Source organism: Malaclemys terrapin, chromosome 9 (assembly GCF_027887155.1).
Source record: "Malaclemys terrapin pileata isolate rMalTer1 chromosome 9, rMalTer1.hap1, whole genome shotgun sequence".
Classification (NCBI taxonomy): Eukaryota; Metazoa; Chordata; order Testudines; family Emydidae; genus Malaclemys; species Malaclemys terrapin.
This window is the reverse complement of record NC_071513.1, coordinates 58174750-58195220: the sequence shown is the minus strand read 5'-3', so window position 1 is coordinate 58195220 and position 20471 is coordinate 58174750. Positions and strand designations below refer to the sequence as shown.

The following is a 20471-nucleotide window of genomic DNA, read 5'->3' as shown; positions in this document are numbered from 1 at the left end:
TAAGGGCAAGTAAATACTGAACCTGACCACCAAACTATGACGTTGGCTTATTGTGACACTGATGATGAGTTGGCAGCATTTCAGTTAACTTTATCCTGTTGAGTTCTTATTCTTTTTAATGGTATCTCTATTTATCAGTCAGGTTAAAAGTGTTAAAGCTTTGTTCAGAGTTCCCTTGTTCCCAAAAATGAAATGATTATGTCTGCTTTCCAGTAGTTCTGCATACATGTATGTGCAGCCTGTTTAAATGTGTATTTGTTTTCTGACAGCAACTGAAGATTGAGAGACTTGCACAAAAGCAAGCTGAGCAAGTCCAGCAGCAGGCACCACCTCCAGGAGGCCCTCTGCATGGACCCCAGCCTTTCCCAGGACAAGGCCCAATGTCGCAGATGCCTCAAGGATTTCAGCAGCCCATTCCACCTCAGCAGATGCCAATTAATATGCCTCAAATGGGACTCCCTGGTCCACAGGGACAGTTCAGACCTGGAGGACCCCAGGGACAAATGGGACCCCAAGGTCCTCCATTACATCAAGGATCTGGAGGTCCCCAAGGCTTCATGGGACCACAAGGACCTGCAGGTCCCCAGGGACCTCCGCAAGGACTGCCAAGACCTCAGGATCTACATGGGCATCAAGGAATGCAGAGACATCCTGGACCTCATGGGCCCATGGGGCCTCAAGGGCCACCGGGTCCACAGGGTAATTCTGGCCCCCAAGGTCACTTAGGACCACAAGGTCCACCTGGGTCTCAGACTCATTTAGGGCCGCAAGGTCACTTAGGTCCTCAAGGTCCCCCTGGTGGTCAAGGAATGCAGGGGCCACCTGGTCCAAGAGGAATGCAAGGGCCTCCTCTTCCTCATGGAATGCAAGGAGGTCCAGGATCTCAAGGGATGCAGGGCCCTATATCTCAAGGGCCTTTGATGGGACTTAATCCAAGAGGGATGCAGGGTCCACCAGGGCCCCGTGATAATCAGGGACCTGCTCCACAAGGGATGATGATGGGTCATCCGCAAGAAATGAGAGGACCTCACATGCAGGGTGGTTTACTCGGACATGGTCCCCAGGAGATGAGGGGCCTACAGGGACCCCCACCTCAAGGTTCAATGTTAGGACCTCCACAGGAGTTACGTGGGCCACCAGGTGCACAAGGCCAGCAGGGGCCTCCAAAGAACTCTTTAGTTGGGCCTCAAGGAAGTATGCAAGGACCATCGGGACCTCCGGGACAGCAGAATCCTTCAAGGGGGTCACATCCTCCCCAGGGTCCACTACCTTTCCAGCAGCAGAAAACCCCTCTGCTTGGTGATGGGCCTCGTGTCCCATTCAGTCAGGTATGTCTGAGTCAGCATAATGCTGAAAATGTTGGGAATGTAGGAAGGATATGCTGAGTATTATAGTTACACAGTATGAACCCTCAATAGCAAGAGGTGGGGTTCCGAAGAGTAAGTGCAGTTGGAAAATAATGAAGCACCATTACCTGTGAGTTAATGAAAATGGTTATATAGCTTGAAACAGCAATAATAAAGATAGAGAAGGAAGGATTACTAATACTGATGTAGAATTAATGTCTGGCAAGAAAATATTTAACCTCAAAATAAATCTGTTATCTAATTAAGACAGAGGAGTCCCCACACTGAACTCTTGAAAACAGGGAGCCTCCGAGAAAATATTCAGAAAAGTTGAATTAAACACATTTCTCATACTTATTCTCAGCTGTTCAGGTGACTTTTTTTGAGGAAAATTTTTGTAAACTTCCATCTAGCCATTTCTGAGAAATGAGTGTGGTGCTTTTCACAAGTCGTTTTTGTAGATTTTTACTTGTCTTCATATGACTAAACAGCTTCTTTTTAAACGTTAAACTGGCATGGATTTACTGCTCAGTTTAAAAAAAAGTTAAGAGTCATCTGAAATACTGTGCCTGTTCCTGAATCCCCATATGGAATTATTGTTAGGGGGGTCTACTTAAATTGCAGAGAAATCACACATTTTTCACGGGTTGATCATAAATAGCAAATTTTGCAGATATGTTACACATCTGTGAAATTTGCTATTTATGCTGTGATCAACCCATGAAAAATGTGTGATTTCTCCACAGCGTTTTTCAAACTGCGGGCCCTGACCCAAAAGGGGGTCACAGGCCTATTAGGGGTTGCGTTATTGCCACCCTTACTTCTCCTCTGCTGCTGGCGGCAGCGCTGTCTGAAGCTGAGAAATGGGAGAGCAGTGGCTGCATGGTATTGCCACCCTTACTTCTGTGCTGCTGCTGGCGGCGGTGCTGCTTTCAGAGCTGGGCACCTGGTCAGCAGCCGCTGCTCTCCACTCTGCCTTCAGAGCTGGGCAGCCGGAGACCAGATTTCACAAATCTGTGATGTGATTTTTTTTATGGTCACGAATTTATGGCCACAGACAGATCACGTGTACTTCTTTATGTATATGTGGGGTGGAGGTAAAACCAATAAAGGAGCCACAGTCTCCAGGGCTTTGAAGCTTTGCTGGTTTGCAGAAGAAAAAAAAATGCAAATTGAGGGCCTGATCCAATATCCATTGAAATTAATGGAAGTTTTTCCACTAACTTCAGTGGGTGCTGGATCAAACTGAGTGTGTGTAAATATATTTGTGTTAATAATAATAATAAAAAAAAAGAAGAGTGTGTGTGTGTACGTGTGTGTATGTATGTATGTGTGTGTCTATATATATTTATGGGAGGAGGAAGGGGGATGCAGGCTGTAACTGTGTCCCAGCTTCCCTAGCTGGCAGCCCTGCAAAGCTGCTGCTTTCCATATGGAGCAGGGGCACTGGAACAAGTCAAGCCTGTGCCCCAGATGCCAGACCAGGACGCAGCCTGGAGAGCATAGGAAGAGGTACTATACAGCCCCATGGACCCCCAGCATCTCCACTCTCCATAGAAAGCTCCAGTATCTGGGCAGCAGCCCCCCTCCCCACTGCGGCCCTGCCTGCAGAATATCCAGGGGCCCAGTATCAGCATATCCCAGCACTTCCATCTCTGGATGCAACCCCGCAAACCTGACTTCCGCTTATTAGCAACTGTCCAATAATGGCAATCTTTGCTGTCCTCCGAAGAGTTGCTAATAAGCAGAGTCATGTGTGTTTGTTTATTAATAAATATCAAAAACTGTTAACATTGCATAGTTAAGTACTGAGAAGTTCAGAAATGTTAATGTTATACATTGTTTGCAGTGTTGATGTAGCCATGTTGGTCCCAGGATATGAGAGAGACAATGTGGGTGAGGTAGTAGCTTTTATTAAACCAACTTCTGTGAGTGGAAGAGAAGCTTTCAAGCTTCCCAGAACTCTTTTTCAGGTCTGAAAAAGATGACCAGAGTATTACAGCTCAATATGAGGTGGGATAAATTAAGCATAACACATTTCAGGAGACCAGTTAACATGAAGTGGGCAATTAACACCTCTGCAGTTATAGGACATAGGAGGGTTAGTCAGTTACAGATTGTTTTAATGAGCCATAAAACCTGTGTGTAGTGTGACCAGAAAGCAAGTGTGAAAAATTGGGACAGAGGGTGGGGGGGTGGGTAATAGACACCTATATAAGAGAGAGCCCCAAATATCGGGACTGTTCCTATAAAAGCGGGACATTTGGTCACGCTACCTGTGTGTCTGTTGAGTACATGGTTTTCAGTGTCTAGCAGAGTTATGAATTTAAGTTCCTAGGCTCGTCTTTTGAAGGTATTGTGTGGGTTTTCTTTGACGATGAGGACTGAGGCGTCAGTTGTGAGGTGATCACTTTGTGAAAAGTGTTCACCCTCGGCTAGTAAAGTGCTTTTGTCTGTTATCATTTTTCTGTGTAAATTTATTCGAGAGCATAGTGATTGTCTGGTTTCACCCACATAATTGTTAGGCATTTGATGTACTAGATGAGGTGCACCATATGTTGTGATAAGCATGTGTAGGACCCAGGGATCTTGAAAGGTGTGTTGTGGAGGGTATTGGTCATCGCAGCAGCAGAAATATATCCGTAGGTTTTACATCTGTTCTGGCAGGGTCTGGTGCCTCTTTGAGTTGGTTTGTCCTGGTCTCTGTTACACATTAAAATATTATGCGTTAATAACAGTGATGACACTTTCAATTATTACAACACTGTCAGTGATGTTTTGTTAATACATTTTAATGTAAATACACCGTTACTGCTTAAAATGGTTGAATACTTTGAACCTGGAACATGTTTTTATGTCAGCTTGAAAATTTCAGTTTTAAATTTGCTTTCAAACATATAGAAGGTATACATTCTGTATATACATTCTCACTCATTATTCCCACACACACACACACACACTGTTGTTCACATTGAGTAGCACACTTTACTTCACAGGTAGCCCCATTTGATTACTTGAAGATATTAGAATCAAATGGTTACAAGATCCATGAATGTTTCTGTATTTAGCATTTGGAGATCTATGAAGATGTCCACTGTATGTAACATCTATCAAATTTGTTACTGCCCTCTTGCTGTCATTTTGAGTGTTAATGTTGTGTATTATACATGGAAACCACATGGCCTCTTGGGTTTTGCAGGAAGGACAGAACCCAGGTCCCCCACCATTGATACCAGGACTGGGGCAGCAGGGAGGACAAGGCCGTCTTGCCCCTCACAACCAAGGACCTGGCCCTAATAAAGGTAACTAAACATCTTAAGTAACCCTCCAAAGAGAGTCACATCCCGTGGGGTGCCTCTAGGCCCTAACACAGCATGTGGGGTAGGTGCACATGGGGGGTATGCTCAGGACTCTGGTAAGAATATGGTGGAAAACCTTACAACAAATGGCTGACAGTGTTTAAATGTGTGTTTTCATAGAATTATAAAAGCTAGACAGTTCCCTGGAATGTTTTTAGAAAACATCACAGAAATCTGCTGTGTCTTTCACTTCAGGTGACAACCGTGGCCCACCAAACCATCACATGGGCCCTCTCTCAGAAAGAAGGCATGACCAAAACAGTGGTGGTCCAGATCATGGTCCTGAGAGAGGGCCATTCCGAGGTGGCCAGGAGTGGGGTGATGGTAGGGACAACAGGGGCCTGCCTGATAGACGAGGACCTCACCCAGATTTTCATGATGACTTTGATCGACCAGATGATTTTCATCCAGATAAGCGATTTGGCCACCGCTTGCGTGAATTTGAGGGGCGAGGCGGCCCACTGCTACAAGATGAGAAATGGAGACGAGGTGGCCCAGGGCCTCCCTTTCCCCCTGATCACAGGGACTTTGAAGGAGGGGGCCCAAATCGTGGCCCTCCTGGGCCTTGGGAAGGACGGAGACCTTCTGATGACAGATATCCGCGAGAACCTGAGGATGCAAGATTCCGGGGAAGACGGGATGAAAGGTAAGAACAAGTTCATTTGGTGCTTTTGGGTAAAGGTAACTGGAGGGGATCTTCCTCCCTGGTTTCCTTTTCATAAGGAGTCTATCTATTTCAGATTTATAAACTGGAAACCAATAAGGAAATGAAAACTCTAATGTACCCGAGTATAGAGTCCATAAAATCATTCAGTAATAGAAGAGAACTTGAAAAAGGTCATTGCACACAACAGCTTCAGTGCCTGTATACAGTAAGTAAAGAGAAGGGAGGAAATCTGTAGAGAAGATCGGGTGATGCAGGCCGAAGATTTGAGATCATATTGACAAGAGTGAACAGGAAACTGGAAAGTCAGAGATTTCCACACTGAAGCGACAAACTTTTGAACACTAGATATGGAGATTGATACTTTGCCTCCAATCACAAACTACAGCATGAGTATAGAGTGTATCTGAGTGAGATGTAATATACAGTTAGGGAGCAGGAACAGTGAACCTACTATCAAGTACAAGGGGCATGGATACGCCCTCTTTTGGACTGTCAAGACTATTTTCTCATGTTTTTGCTCTTAGGAGTCTTATTTCGCTTTCTGACACATTTCTTTCTCACTACCAGGTGAAAAACACAAACAGAAATAATCTAGTTTCCTAGCAATAGTCATCTCATCACTCACCAAGTTGCCCTGAGTAAACCTCAAAGGAAAAAGTTTTGCTTCTAGTTAATCACTAAATATGGAATAACTCCTTAAAAGCCTGTGAAGTTCATTGACATTGAAGTTACTCCACATTTACACTAGTATAATTGAGAGCAGAATTTGGCTTCTCAGGGTTTAAACCTCTCATTAACCTACTGCATATGTATATATACACATGTATATATTTGTAAAAACTTATTGTTGTCTTCACATAATGTACAATCCTCTCTTTTAGCTGGCTTTTTAAATAATTTTCTTAGATTCCTTTTACTTTACACCTATACAGCTCTCTTTTTAGCTACTTGCTACCTAACTTGTAAGATGTACCTTCCTGTTGTGTGAGGAGTATGAAAAGAAATGAACAATAACTAAACAAAGGTAACCTCTGAACACCTTTAAAAATAAATTAGAGTAACTAAAAACAGAGAACTCCAGAGCTGAATGGTCTGAATCACAGAATTCTGAAAGAGATGGCAGACTAAATTAAACTATAGTTGTAGCTGGGGGGTTTTTAACCCTTTGTTGGAAGTAAGGGTCAGGGACTGAGAACAAGCTAATGTGTCATTCTGATTTTAAAAAGGCCTCAAGAGAAGAGTCCAGACCTGTAAGTTTGACCTTTGAAGTGGGAAAGATTCTATTGTCACAGTACCAGGGATCAAAATAAGAGAACATTTTTACAGTTGGTTAGAGGCAATCATCATAGAACTGTAAGAAGTATTATGATTAGTAAACTTAAATTATTTGAGCAAGTGAAGAGGTGAAATAGACATTAAATACTGGAGATTTTATGGGGAGATCCCAAGAATTCCAAACCACTCATTCCATTTAGTTTTGAGTTTAAACACCATAACTGGTTTGATTATGCATGAGTGGTATGTATGTGTTTATCGCTCTCTCTGGTTTCCTGTCCTTTCATCCCTGTCCTGTTCCTACTCCACTTGTGCACATCAACATGATGCTTCTGCTGCAGAGACCTGCCTATTTTTTTTCCTGTTATTCTGCACAGTGTGTAGTTCTGTAAATTAAGTTCCTATGTCTCATGAAAGAGAATTTGGGACTTGTCAAACAGAAACTGAGCACTACACCAGTCAGAATTTCATATGTGACTGTGATTTGAAAAAGGGTATTTATGAGCCCAAATTAGGGGCTCTGACTGTGTCCAGCATAGTAGTGATAGAACTCCAAACTGAATTCTTTGGCCATTAAATTGCTTGAAAAACAGGAAGTAAGGCATTGATCCTGGCTGTCATAGGACCGTGTCTTGTGACCCTAAGATCTCACGAGCTAAACAGCTTCAGACAACCTAGTCAGTATTTAAATGGGAGACCCTCTAAAGAACACGTAGGATTGGTCTACATTAGAGAACTGTGCCGTTCCAAGGTTAAATAGTATTGCTAAGTGTTATGGAACCATTTGTTCCTGAAACTGTTCAGTTTGTCTGCCCTAATAATCTAAATTACTGTAAAATGGTTCATTGTCCATGCACAGCACTCCCTTCAACCACTGCTGTACCTCTCCAAGCACAGCTTCCTCATCTCTGTATTGTGTTTGTCTTTTCCAGGAGGTGGAGATCTATTGTGTTAATTTAAAAAAAAAATGTATCACCAAGTTTAAAAATATTGTATTGTGTTATGACTACTGTTACAAATATTTAAATTTGTAATTATAAGGTTACTGTTGTTAAAATCCTAAATAAAAGTATTTAAAGCTTTGCTTGTAATAGGATGCACTGTGTCTTTAATGAGATGGGGGAAGGGGAAGTTGCACAAAGCCAAGACAGTCTGAGTACCACCTCTGCTGCAGTTTGGCTGGTATGGAATTGGGATGGGGTGGAAGTGTGTTAACAAGTGGGCAGAAACAGTGCTCTGAGTTGTCAGAGCCATCACAGCAGGGTGGCCACGAGTATTGTGGAACTGCATTGTGAGCACTAATTGAACCTAGAATAGCTGCACCACCTAAACTTTTCATTTATGCTGGTACAGAAGCTATTCTGAGCTGGTGTGCACTGAAACAGTTACAACAAACTGAGCTGGTGCACTCTGTTGGAATTGTACTTAAAATGTGCGAAACATTACAAACACCTTTGTGCAAGGACACAGTGTTCTACATACATTCCAGGTGCTGTAAATACCAAAATGTTCACTCCATGCATCTGATGAAGTGGATTATAGCCCACGAAAGCTTATGCCCAAATAAATATGTTAGTCTCTAAGGTGCCACAAGGACTCCTCGTTGTTTTTGCAAAATTATCTAGTGTCTAGACAAGATTCTAGATGCTACAAGAAGTGGTGCAGTAGGAGACACTCTTCTCTCTGAAGAAATTCTGAATTAATATCTCAGCATGGTGATTGTGCTTCTTTAAGATAAGATGTAAATCAAGGTCCTGATCACATCAAATCATTAAAGCTCCCCTGGTATGTCTTACAAGGAAGTGTTACTTCACTGCCCCGACCAAAATGATTTTGGATAACTGTATTCTGCCAGACTAAATCCCCCAGTATTTCAACTGAATAAACTGTTCTTCATGTTGCAGTATATTGCTATGCACTGTTAAACAGTTGCCATCACCACAGAGGTGGCTGCACTCCAGAATCAGTTGCTAAATTTGTAAAACTTACAGAGACCCTTCGGGATAAAAGGTGCTTTATAAATTTTAGATAATTTTATGCCAGCAAAAGAAACCAAATTGAGTAAGATTCAGGAATTAAAATTCTTCTATCTAGCCATGGAATGAGACTCTTTTGTTACTTGTATTTTTACTTTTGGTTTCATTACTAAGGAAATGGCTTTTTAAAAAAATACAGGTGCTAGCACATCACATTTTAAGGAATTTCACTCATCCCACTTTGAAAAAAAAAAAAAAATTGGCCCTGAACTTGAACCTCTCCTTACTCACACCCACCATCACTCCCTAACCTTTCACTTTTCATTAAATGGACACTGTCTACCTGCAGTCTAGTCAGTCTTTTTCTCTTCCTTGTTCCTATGTGAAAGACTGAACAAACAACAGGAGAAAATTGAAGAGGGGAAACAATGAAAATGAATAAGCACAAAGTAAACGAGAAGTTTTTTTCCCCACTAATCTCTTCCAGTGCTAATAATTGTAGATGTTGTAACAATAGTAGGTAAACATTTCAGACACAAGTTTAATTATTAAATTGAAAATGACCCTTTAGTTCATTAGTGATTAAATTCTGCATAAAAAACGTGTTTGTACCGTGTTCTTTCTTGCAGTTTCAGAAGAGGAGCACCCTCAAGACATGAGGGGCGGGGACCCAGGGGAAGGGATAGTTTTCCTGGGCCAGAAGACTTTGGGCCAGAAGACAATTTTAACTCATCAGATGAGAACTCAAGAGGACGAGATCATGGTGGTCGGGGGCGAGGTCGAGGTGCTCCGAGAGGTAAGTGAACATTCTTCCAAACTGAAACCCATGTGAAAGTCAGTGACAATAGCGCCGAAGTTGTTAATATAGTTAATGAGTACAGTGTCCTATGTTTCTTACTTCACAGGAGGCCGAAAGGGTCTACTTCCCACTCCAGATGAGTTTCCCCGCTTTGAAGGAGGGCGGAAACCAGAATCCTGGGATGGAAACAGAGAACCAGGTAAAAACTGGGGTATTACCATTGTGATTATCTAGTCTGACCTCCTGTATAACACAGGCTGTAGAACTATCTTTCATTAATTTCTTTGAACTGGAAAAACATCCAATCGTCATTTCCAGTGATGACACTATCTTTAGAAAATGGCTGGTAATTACTCTTATGTAGCTGTTACTTAGAACTGTTCTGTAAATTCCTAGTTTATCATCTCTCATTCTGCAGCTCTGTTGATCATTCTCCTTCTGTCCTTCCCCATTAGCAACATGATGCTACTTTTTCTGTGTTCCGAAGTTATTCAACATGTAATGGACTCTATATGCAGCTGTCCCATCAAAGACTGAACTTGGCCTCCCTCTGTCACTTTAGTTTGATTTTAGTTTGAAATACAATAGCGCCCATTCAATATTGCCTGTCACAATCATCCTTTTAAACCTCATTCCGTTATAGCAGAGGTGGGCAAACTATGGCCTGAAGGCCACATCCAGCCTGCGGGGTCGTCCTGCCCGGCCCCTGAGCTCCCAGCTGGCCCCGGCCCCTCCTCTGCTGTCCCTCCTCCCCCACAGCCTCAGCTCATTGTGGCGGCGGCGTGGCTGGCTCCAGCTGGGCGGCGCGGCTTAGGGGCAGATTTAACAGTGAACACAGGGTGCCTGGCATGGGGCCCCCCCAACAACAGGGGGCCCTAGTGCCGGGTACTTGGGCAGCTCAGCACCGGCACACCCTCCACGGGGGGGGGAAGGGCTGCACTGCGGGGGCAGGAGAGTAGGCAGGCCGTGTGGGTGGCAGGAGCGCAGCGAACGCAGCCAGAGGATTCAGGAGGCGCACCGGGCAGCTGCGCAGCAGGCCAGAGAGAAGGGGAAACTGCAGCTTCTCTCCGGCTGCGCAGTTGCTTCTGCTCCTATTGAGTCCTCCGCCCAGGTTCGCAGGACCGCATTCCAAAAGGGGCTGTGGGAGGTGGATAGGGGTTGGGGTTCCAGGGGGGCGGTTAGGGGCAGGGGGTCCTGGGAGGGGGCGGTCAGGGGACAGGGAGCAGGGGAGAGTTGGATGGGGGTGGGGTTCCGGGAGGCAGTCAGGGGACGAGATCCTGGAAGGGGATGGTCAGGGGATGAGGAGCAGAGGGTGGTTGGAGGGGGGTGGGAGTCCCGGGGGGCCTGTCAGGGGGCAGGGTATGGATGGGGGCAAGGCCGTCGGGACAGGGATTGGATAGGGACAGTTAGGGGCGGGGATCCGGGGGGGGGGGTAGTCAGGGGACAAGGAGCGGGGGGGGAGGGTTGGATGGGTCAGGAGTTCTAAGGGGGGCAGTTGGGGTGGGAAGTGGGAGGGAGCGGATAGGGGGCAGGGGGCAGGCTGTTTGGGGAGGCACAGCCTTCCCTACGTGGCCCTCCATACTGTTTTGCAATCCTGATGTGGCCCTCGGGCCAAAAAGTTTGCCCACCCCTGTGTTATGGACTGGCTGGTGCATTTGTCTTTATCAGCTCATATGTTTTGGGCATGTATTAATACTAGGATAATCTTTTTCTGAAGCTGGATCACTGGGGGTATCTTACCTATCCACTGGATAATGTTTATCAGCTGCAGTGATTGTTGACAGTTTATTGGCTTCAGAATTGGTAGTAGTGTTGATAAACAAAACAATATGAATGGGGATTCAGGATGAGGGTGAAACTTGCAATTGGAACTTTATAGAAAACTAATGGAAAAATCATGATACAAATGTCAAGTGAAGGAAAAGTTGCACACCTGGATTTCAGTGCTCAAATGCTAAAAAAAGAAGTGCCAGAACACATTATTTTGACAAGCCACAACATCACATGCTTTAGCGGTCATTTTCCAATATTTTTAGCATGAATAATTACTGGTTTACTTTACAACTATCTGAAGTACTGGAACATCATTCCAGCTCCCCAAAAAAGTGCCAGAATGGCATTCTGGAGCGTTCTGTCCTGACTCAAGCAATGCTTGATTTTTGCCTCTTTAAAATATGAGGCTGTTTTCTTTTGAAATGAACATTTTGAGCCTATCCATTGCATCTTCTGACTTAGGCCTTGTCTACCCTGCCACTTTACAGCGCTGCAACTTTCTCACTCAGGGATGTGAAAAAAACATCCCCCGAGCACTGCAAGTTTCAGCGCTGTAACATGGCAGCATAGACAGTGCTACAGTGCTGGGAGCTACTCCCCTCATGGAGGTGGTTTTTTTTTTTTGTTTTATAGCGCTGAGAGAGCTTTCTCCCAGCGCTGGTGCCGCGACTACACAGCCAGTGCTTTAACGTTGCTAGTGAAGACATGCCCTTAGAATCATCCTTTTCAGCCTGATTCCCTCATTTGTTTAAATTCAGTTTGTTCTCACTTCATATCTCATGTTTCCTACCACCTGGTCTTTCTGCTACAAATATGAAATTGCACCTAGTCTGGCATTCTATGACAGCACACGCTTATCTTTCCTTCTACTCTTACATTAATTCATCTATAAAGATGCAGTTATTTGTCAAGTATCAGAGGGGTAGCCGTGTTAGTCTGGATCTGTAAAAAGCGACAAAGAGTCCTGTGGCACCTTATAGACTACCAGACGTATTGGAGCATAAGCTTTTGTGGGTGAATACCCACTTCGTATTCACCCACAAAAGCTTATGCTCCAATACCTCTGGTAGTCTATAAGGTGCCACAGGACTCTTTGTCAGTTATTTGTCTGTTAATTATATATATTTTTCATGGGTATCTTTAGAAATATTGAACAGAGGTATATATGTGCACCTTAAAGAGCAGATGCTCTGAAAAGTTAAGAACTGGCTCATGTGTTTTCTGAATAAGGGCAGTGAGATAATGTCCTTGCCATGAGTGAAATTGCTAAAGACTGTAGAATGCATATACATTTATTTTGGTATCTTTTACACAGAGGAAGAATGTTAGATTCCTTGTGCCCATCAGTTGCATGTTACTCATGACTGTCTTTTCTCTTCATGGGCAGGTTCCCGTCAGGATCACCCTCCTCATGATGGACAGTCTCCTGCCAGCCGAGAGCGTTCTTCCTCACTTCAGGGTATGGACATGGCCTCACTGCCACCACGCAAACGTCCCTGGCACGATGGACCAGGGACATCTGATCACAGAGAAATGGAAGCTCCAGGTGCACCTCCAGAGGAGAGAGGCAAAGGTAAGGGGAACTAACCGGTACTGAGAAGTTCACATAGGTTTATACTGTTTTTGCAGAGTGCACTTCTGCAGAATTCCTCATGCAGGCCCTGCTGCCATCAGTCTTGTGGTGGGAAGGTCATTTGAAGATGAATTTATCTAACACTGATTGTAAACTCTTTGAGACAGGAATCATGTTTTCTTGTTTTGTACAGAACCATGCATGCTGTGCCTCTCAAAAGTTTTGTTAAAGTGGAACAAAAAATATTTAGTTATGCCTTAGCTAAGAGGATAGGTGGGCAAAGCATTTTTTCCTCAAATTACTACCCCTGCTGTTTTGGGCAAGAGTCCTGTTTTTCTCTTGCATTTGGTGTCATCTAAAGTGAGCTGTGCGGAACAGACAGTCCTCTTTCCTGGGAACAAGAGAAGATGCAGATCATACTTATGCCCCACAGTAGAATATAGCATCTTTCAACTGCACCCTGTCAGAACTGGCTAAAGGAGGATAAACCTCCTTCAGGGACACTACTCTAATTCCTTCATTACTACCCCAAATGGTTGAACAGATGTTGTTACTGGGTTTAGGCAACACCCTATTTAGAATGAGAAGTATGCAAAACAGGGCCAAAATAGGACTGCTGCCAAGTGAGAGAATCTGGATTTGAATATTTTATTCAGGGTCTCTCAAGTGCTTATGAGCCTGTGCATTCCATTTCCCGGTGTTCTCTTATTTAACAAGGTCCTTGCTGATCAATGAGGTGCGGCAGTACCTTAGCTCCAGAGGAATTGCCTTGTAGCTGTCCCTCTCAAGGACTGTCATATTGATATAAATCTGTATGTGGTAGGAAAAATTGTGTGTTGAGGGAAGAAATGTAAAATTGGAGACCAGTATGTCAGATTTCACATTCTGTATAATCTGTGAGGGATTGTATCATAGGGGAATTGAACCCAAACACTTGTCTAAGCCTGGGGTAACCCTCAAAAGCCTGAGAGGGATGTGGTAAACTATAAAATCAAAAACTAAATGTTCTCATCTTTTAGGACGTGGAAGCTCAGGACCTCCACAGAGAGTGCCAAAGTCTGGGAGGTCTAGCTCTTTGGAAGGAGACCATCATGATGGATTCCACAGAGATGAAGGTTTTGGAGGCCCTGCAGGAGGAAATAACCCTTCCAGAGGAGGGAGGAGTGGAAGTAATTGGGGAAGAGGCAGTAACATGAACTCTGGCCAGTCAAGGCGAGGAGCATCCAGGGGTGGTGGAAGGGGCCGATAGAAGAGGCTATGATTGGATGATACCCTCTCCTTATTGGACAGTGTTTAAATAGACACCTATTGTGGACTCGAGAAAGTACTTCTGCAACTCCACAAATCTGGACTCTTAACTGGGATAACTGAATGTGCATTAGTTCCTAACAAGGATCTTCTCCTAAGATCAAGCGACTGCTGCTAGCAGCAACATGGTAGCTGGCTTTCTATTTCATCCTCTCCACCTCTTTCTCCTCAACTTTTACCTGCATTGTTTTGTAAAGATAAAAGCTGGAATTTTTTTTAGTGTTGTGAGACATGGAGCACCTCCACAGATTTCAGTTCATGTCCAGGTGGAAACTTGTTTCTATATGTACAGTTTGTCAGAAAAAAGTTGTTTTTGTATGAATACAGAATGTAATTTGCGCAAAAATTAACAAAAAATCAGTGCAGTATGTGATTCTTTATCTTTACACTCTCCATGAAACTACAAAACACCCCATCTTCCATAGAATTTCCATATGTCACGTACATGGCACCATAGGACTAGCTCTAGAAGTTTCTACAGTACAGTTCCTAATGCCTTAATACAATCAGTTGGGGTTTCATGTTTTGAGAATTTTTATTTTTACACCTTTAGCAACATTCTTGTGCTATTAAAAAATGTTATCTGTTGTGAAGAAGTTGAGTCCAGTACATACATACACAACAAAAAACCAAAACCACACCAATGCCCCCTCTCCTACCTTTCGTAAAAGGACATATGGGGAATGCTGTGAAAAGCTTCTTTTGAACTATAGATCATATGAGCAAGCATCCTAATCCAGTTTGCACATTCAATGTTCATCTGCTCCTGCTAATCCTCATTGATTCAAGCCTTGCAAAGGGACCTGTCCTTTGTTCTCCATGGTGTTAGTTTTACACCATAAGCAATAGACATTCGGCATCTTGATTAACAGGGATGTATATAATTTTTTATAGTAGTACACACCACGCTGCAGAGAAATGAGGAATGGCCACTAAATTACAAGCTGGTGCATTCTGAACCATTAAGCCACCCTGATTTAAAGATTTTTAAGTATTCTCCACAGGATTTTGTTTAGTGCCATTGCAACATTACAATTATTTGCATTTCATAATAAAGTTGTTTACCAATTATGGTGTTTCAGTTATCACCATGAGAGATTATCTGGCTTCATCCACCAGCATGTCTGTCTAAAGTATTTCTAAGATAGCTACCTAAGTATCCTAAACCTCATTTAAGAAATTAGTATTACCTAGAGCTAGCCTCTTCCTGAAAATCAGATTTCCCACCCTATAGCATTAGGAAACAAGATCAAATGTGGGAGGTGGCTGATAGTGGTATTTTAATCATCCTTTTCATATTTGCACTAGTAATTTTTTTTTCACAAGCCCCTAGGGTAAATAGTACATTAAGGAAAAACAAGTGTAGGGCTGAGGGAGCTTGTTTAAGAAATCATAAGGAAAGAGTAAATTAATCCTCACTCTGAGTGTGGGCTGTGGCAGCCACTCCTTCACCCACTTACTTTGCCAAGCCATCTACCTTCCCCGGTCCACAGTCTAATTAGGTTATGGATTTGAGATATTTGTAGGAACTCTATTTAAACAGATCAAAGCATAGATGAAGGAGAATTGCTATGATCTTCACATTCCTGCTTACTCAGCAGCTGTCATTCAGATATATGCTTCTATTGTACAGAACAGTTGTGACTGAGTCACAGGGTAGTGAATAGGAACACTGCCTAATTGTTTTATTGCAGATACAGTGACACAAGAAATGCTCCAGAATATTTGAGGTGGTCAGCTTACAAAGTTTATTATACTATGGCTGAAGAGAGAAGTAGCCCTAAGGAAATGATACGCACAGAACAGTTTAGCAGACTCTTCTGAGCCAGGCTTGGCACAGGCTCGTGGCTTCTTGCTTAAAGAAAAGGTTAAATTTCTATATAGGGACTTCTGATGAAGGTTATAGCTTATCTGTGTAAATTAATTTCTGCAGCTCAAGGCAGATCCTAGTTGTGTTAGGATGTAATAAAAGGGAAGATAAATATTGTAATTCAAACAGCTGGAAGAAAAGAGAAAACTCAGCAACCACTCTACCATTAGTTAAGGGCTGAAAAACTCACTCCATACATCTGAGCCCAACAACAGGAAAACACTAGAAATGAGGTTTAAAAAAAAAAAATTTCAAAAACCCTGTTTTTCCTCTGCAGGTCTCCTTTAACCTAAAACCCTGTTTAACTCTTAATAGTGGATTTTAGGAAAAACTACCTTCCACAAACCACACCATTCTAAATTAAAGCTTTGAGCTCCCTTAAGACAAGCCACGTGGATATGGTCACACTTGGTACACAAAAGCTCTTGTTAACTTTAGGGTAATATCTTTAAGTCCATAATGCAGAAGAGCCACACTAGCTCTGCTGCTTTCGGGGGGAGGAAGGGAAGAAAATGCCTATGAGGCAGAACCAGGACATCCTCAGCTCTTTATAGAGCTATGCACTGCTGTGACCCAATGGATCTGTGCAGATCTACTGTCCCTGTTACAACTGTAGCCTGTGGAGTAGATTAGTGGTTGGAGGTTCTTGTGGCCAGCTTCCGGTAGTGGGAGGATTTTGTCATTTTCCATATAAGACCTTTTACCAGAGAGATGAAGGATTTACTAGGCTTTTACTGTAAATATTTTAACCTACATTTTAAAAAAGTTAATCTCATCCAAGAACTTTAACCTAGGTTTAGTTTAGAAGCAATCTCACACTAATCTGATATTACACCAATATAAATCCAAATGAAACTATAAAAGTAAACAGGAAGACAGATTCAGTGCTGCTGTTTAAAAAAAAAACACTAGACCTGCTACTGTCTAGATTAACACTTTAGTATAAAAATATTTTATTAAAATAGATGTACAATTTATAAAGTTAAGCATTTGTTTACTGTAGTTCTGTGCAAATATTAAATGAGTAGATTCAGATGCTACTTAAGAAGAGAGTATCTTATAAGAATACTCAGGTATGTTTTTTTGCAATATGCCCAGCCTCTACTAGCCCATCTATTTCTCAAGGTCAGGCTACAAGCATCACTGCTAAATAAGCAGTGCCTGCCCGACTCCTAGAACCAATGGACAAGGACTTCAGGAACTGACTCTGCAGCTCTGGAGGCAAAAGCTTCTGTAGCACCATTCTGGCAGTATTACTGCAAAGAACTAAATGGTCTCTATGATAGGCTTTCACTTTTTTTGTGATTCCCTACGTAAAAGAGGTATGCCCCTGCTTGTCCAAGGATATGACTTTGTGATCCATCACCTCTATGAATGGTGCTTGTTAAAGAATGTTCATAGAATATCAGGGTTGGAAGGAACCTCACGAGGTCATCTTGTCCAACCCTCTGCTCAAAGCAGGACCAATCCTCAGACAGATTTTTGCCCCAGATCCCTAAATAGCCCCCTCAAGGATTGAACTCACAATCCTGGGTTTAGCAGGCCAATGCTCATGTTGTTTTCAATACAGTGAAGGTCAGGGATGGTTTATTTATTTTTTTTTTTTAAAAGACAGTTAAATGGAATGGGTATGTCAACATTCACTGGACTACCCTATAAGCCAATCAAAGATGGTTGCAATTACAGCTGATCACTACATTTTTGACTCTTTACAATTGTAATCTGATATAAAGATGTCATGAAACAACATCTCTCGTAATATGTATCTAGAGCTGATTTTAGGTTTTAACCAATAAAACCCCTGCTCCAAAAAGAGAAACAGTATTTATCCAATCAATACTGGATATGGTTAACTTGTGTCTAAGGGCTGATCAACACAGCAGTAATGCAGACTACGGGTGTGTGATTTCTAAAGTACATATGTTGTGTATTAATAGGTCCACACAGACCCTGCTAGGGTGCATAAAAGGTTCCTTAGTGCACTTTAAGTAGCACTATCTGAAATAGTATTACATTAAAGCACACTAAGAAAAATAAAGAGATTACTCATTACAGTATACAAAGAAGGACCAACTTTTGGTCCAACCCCCACCTCAAATTTTTGGACATCTACCTAGAACTCAAAATTGTTAAAAATAAACATCCAAAAACAAACTCCAAAAACAGGAGCTCTCTATATACACCCAACTTTTTTTTGAAGTTTCATGGATATCTATAAACAGATTTTCCTATGAGGCACCTGGTATCAGCACATCTCAAGCTGGAGTGAATCCTGCAAGGCTCAGGAGTACAACAAAGCATTATACTATGGGTAGAGTTTAGTATCAACAATATGCTTGGCTCTGTATTCTTACAGGCCACTTCAAAGTAAGTAAGTATCAGCCATGTGATCCTACACTTGATATAGGAATCTGGTAATCCTGTCATCTACCACCCAGAACAGGACACAGACTCCAGGATATTACTACAAAGCTCATTTTGCACTGATCAGGCAAAGCATATACTGAGATAGGACTGGGAATGATGGCACACAAAAATGTTACACGTGAATACGGTAAAAGAACAACAATGTATAGTCATAGATGCAGCTTTAAGATTTTAGTTGCACTGTTCAAAGGTAGGGAGAAGAAAATGTTCCACAGCTCCATCAACACTGGTCCTTGGAGAAGCAAAACTCTTCCCTCCTTTGGTCGGTTTTGCTCCTGTTGTCCACATTAACTGTCAAGTTTGATTAGTTTTTCCTGAACTTTCCCAAGTAACTTCTGCCGACTTACAGCCGAGCCAAGTGTCTTTGTACAGGTCCCCGTCCCCAGGAGGCGCACGAACAGAGCGCAGCTCCCAAGTGCCTCATCACAGCGCACCGGTTGTGCAGGAAGAACTTGCCTTCAATAGGACCGTGGGAAGGGGGGAAACCCGCACTGGCTTTGTCGCTCAGTCACCCCCTACCCCCGAGCAGCAGGAAACCCACGCCCCGCTGCGGCCTCCGAGCCGCATACCCCGCGGAGGCAGCCGTGCGAGCCGCACTAGAGGGCCGTGATGCTGATGGCCTGTGGCCCTGTATTCAGAAAGGCGGTTGCTCAGACAGAGAGCCGTGTCCTCCGCGTCCGCCCGGCAGGGATGGGGGATCGGCCTCATGGGACAGCAGCAAAGATCCGTCCTGGGGGTGGGGTGGGGACCGCTGTTCTCAGCCCCCATCCGGGTCTGCTCGGCGCACGCCGTCCCGCGCCCTCACACGGGCAGGGTTTTGGAGACGCGGCGGCGCACGAAGCCGCCCAGGAGGCCGCCGAGGTAGCGCAGGCCGGTAGGGCCCCCGGGCAGCAGGGCGAGCAGGCAGCCGGCGATGGCGGCGAGCTGGGCGGCGGCTCCGAGCGCGGTGAGCAGGGTGCTGCGCAGGCCGAGCGCGGCGTACAGGGTGCCGGCCAGGGCGCTGAGGTAGAGCACGGTGCCGCGGCTGGGCTCCCGCAGGAGGCGGCTCGGCCCCCGCAGGAAGCCGGCGGCGCCCAGCGCAAAGGCCGAGCCCAGCGACCAGAGCAGCGCGAACTTGCGGGCGCGGAGCAGCAGCAGCGGCGCGTAGAGCGCGGCCAGGCCGAAGCAGAGCGCGGCCAGCAACAGGCACAGCGCGCTCCCCACCAGCCGCTGCCAGCGCGACAGCCCCGGCAGCCAGGGGTCCGGCTCGGCCGCCCAGGGCCACGAGCCGGCCGCCGGGCACGAGGAAGAGGAGGAACGGCCTGAGAAGGGGCTCAGCCGGCCAAGCCACGTCCTCCCTCCGGCGTCGGCTGCATCTGGCGTCGGCCGCGAGGAGCTCGGGGCCGCTGGGCCGGGGCCGGGGCCGCTGCCATTCTTAGACTGAGCCAGGTACTCCTGTAACTGCCGGTTCAGCTCCGCCATCTTGCAGGGGGAGGGCAGCAACAGGCAGGGAAAGACCCGGATGTGAATGCCAGCGCCAATGGGACACGTTGTTCTTCGAGGCCCTCAATGAGGCGCAGCCACATCCGGGTTACTGGAAGACTCCGTAGAGCCCGACAGGCGGTGGAGGTTATGTTGTCACATGGCACAATCAATCACGTGACTTTCCCCAGTTTCAGGAAAGGGCGTAGACCTGGGGCGAGAGGTAGTTCTCTGAGCGGAGCCCCGCGTGCGACGCCTAACCATCCTCCCCCCTGTTCCCTCGCGCCTGGATCAATGTGGCTGCTCAAAGCTTTAAGGAGGTTGTAGTTATTGAGCTGGTTCAATAGCTCAGAGGTCATGGGCTGCCACTGGGTCAGTTGGGGTGTTCATTAGCCACGTGAAAAAGGTAGAATTAAGGGGGATTTTAATTATGACCTGCAAAGGTTTTTTTATATATATATATAGAGAGAGAGAGAGCGCGAGCATTACGTTTGTGTTCTTTTAAATATATTTTTGATTTATCAAGGAGGCCTGTAAGAGTTTTTGTTTTCTTTTAATATTATTTATGCTTGTATTCTGTTTGTTTGGTATGTATGCTCTTCAGGGATTTTGCTATAAGGTTTCTTGGGAAACTCAG

At 44.4% G+C, this 20471-nt stretch overlaps 2 protein-coding genes across 3 annotated transcripts in view; one reads left to right on the top strand and one right to left on the bottom strand.

The window, feature by feature from the left end:
- The window catches only part of WDR33 (WD repeat domain 33), a 98773-nt gene extending 84337 nt beyond the window's left edge, over positions 1–14436 (top strand). The window contains exons 16-22 of one of the 2 annotated variants that reach the window (XM_054038906.1): positions 270–1328; positions 4546–4648; positions 4901–5351; positions 9253–9419; positions 9529–9621; positions 12583–12768; positions 13788–14436. In XM_054038906.1, coding sequence (XP_053894881.1) covers positions 270–1328; positions 4546–4648; positions 4901–5351; positions 9253–9419; positions 9529–9621; positions 12583–12768; positions 13788–14017 — 2289 coding nt within the window. In that variant the 3' untranslated portion in view covers positions 14018–14436. Of the gene's footprint in view, positions 1–269; positions 1329–4545; positions 4649–4900; positions 5352–5445; positions 7744–9252; positions 9420–9528; positions 9622–12582; positions 12769–13787 lie in introns of those variants that run through there. The other variant, XM_054038907.1, reaches the window with a different exon arrangement.
- A 2433-nt stretch (positions 14437–16869) lies between these two features.
- Positions 16870–19897, bottom strand: SFT2D3 (SFT2 domain containing 3). Its single transcript, XM_054038909.1, has one exon. It carries the CDS (start codon positions 19832–19834, stop codon positions 19175–19177), a length of 660 nt encoding a protein of 219 aa, XP_053894884.1. The 5' UTR covers positions 19835–19897; the 3' UTR covers positions 16870–19174.
- Positions 19898–20471: the final 574 nt, after the last annotated feature.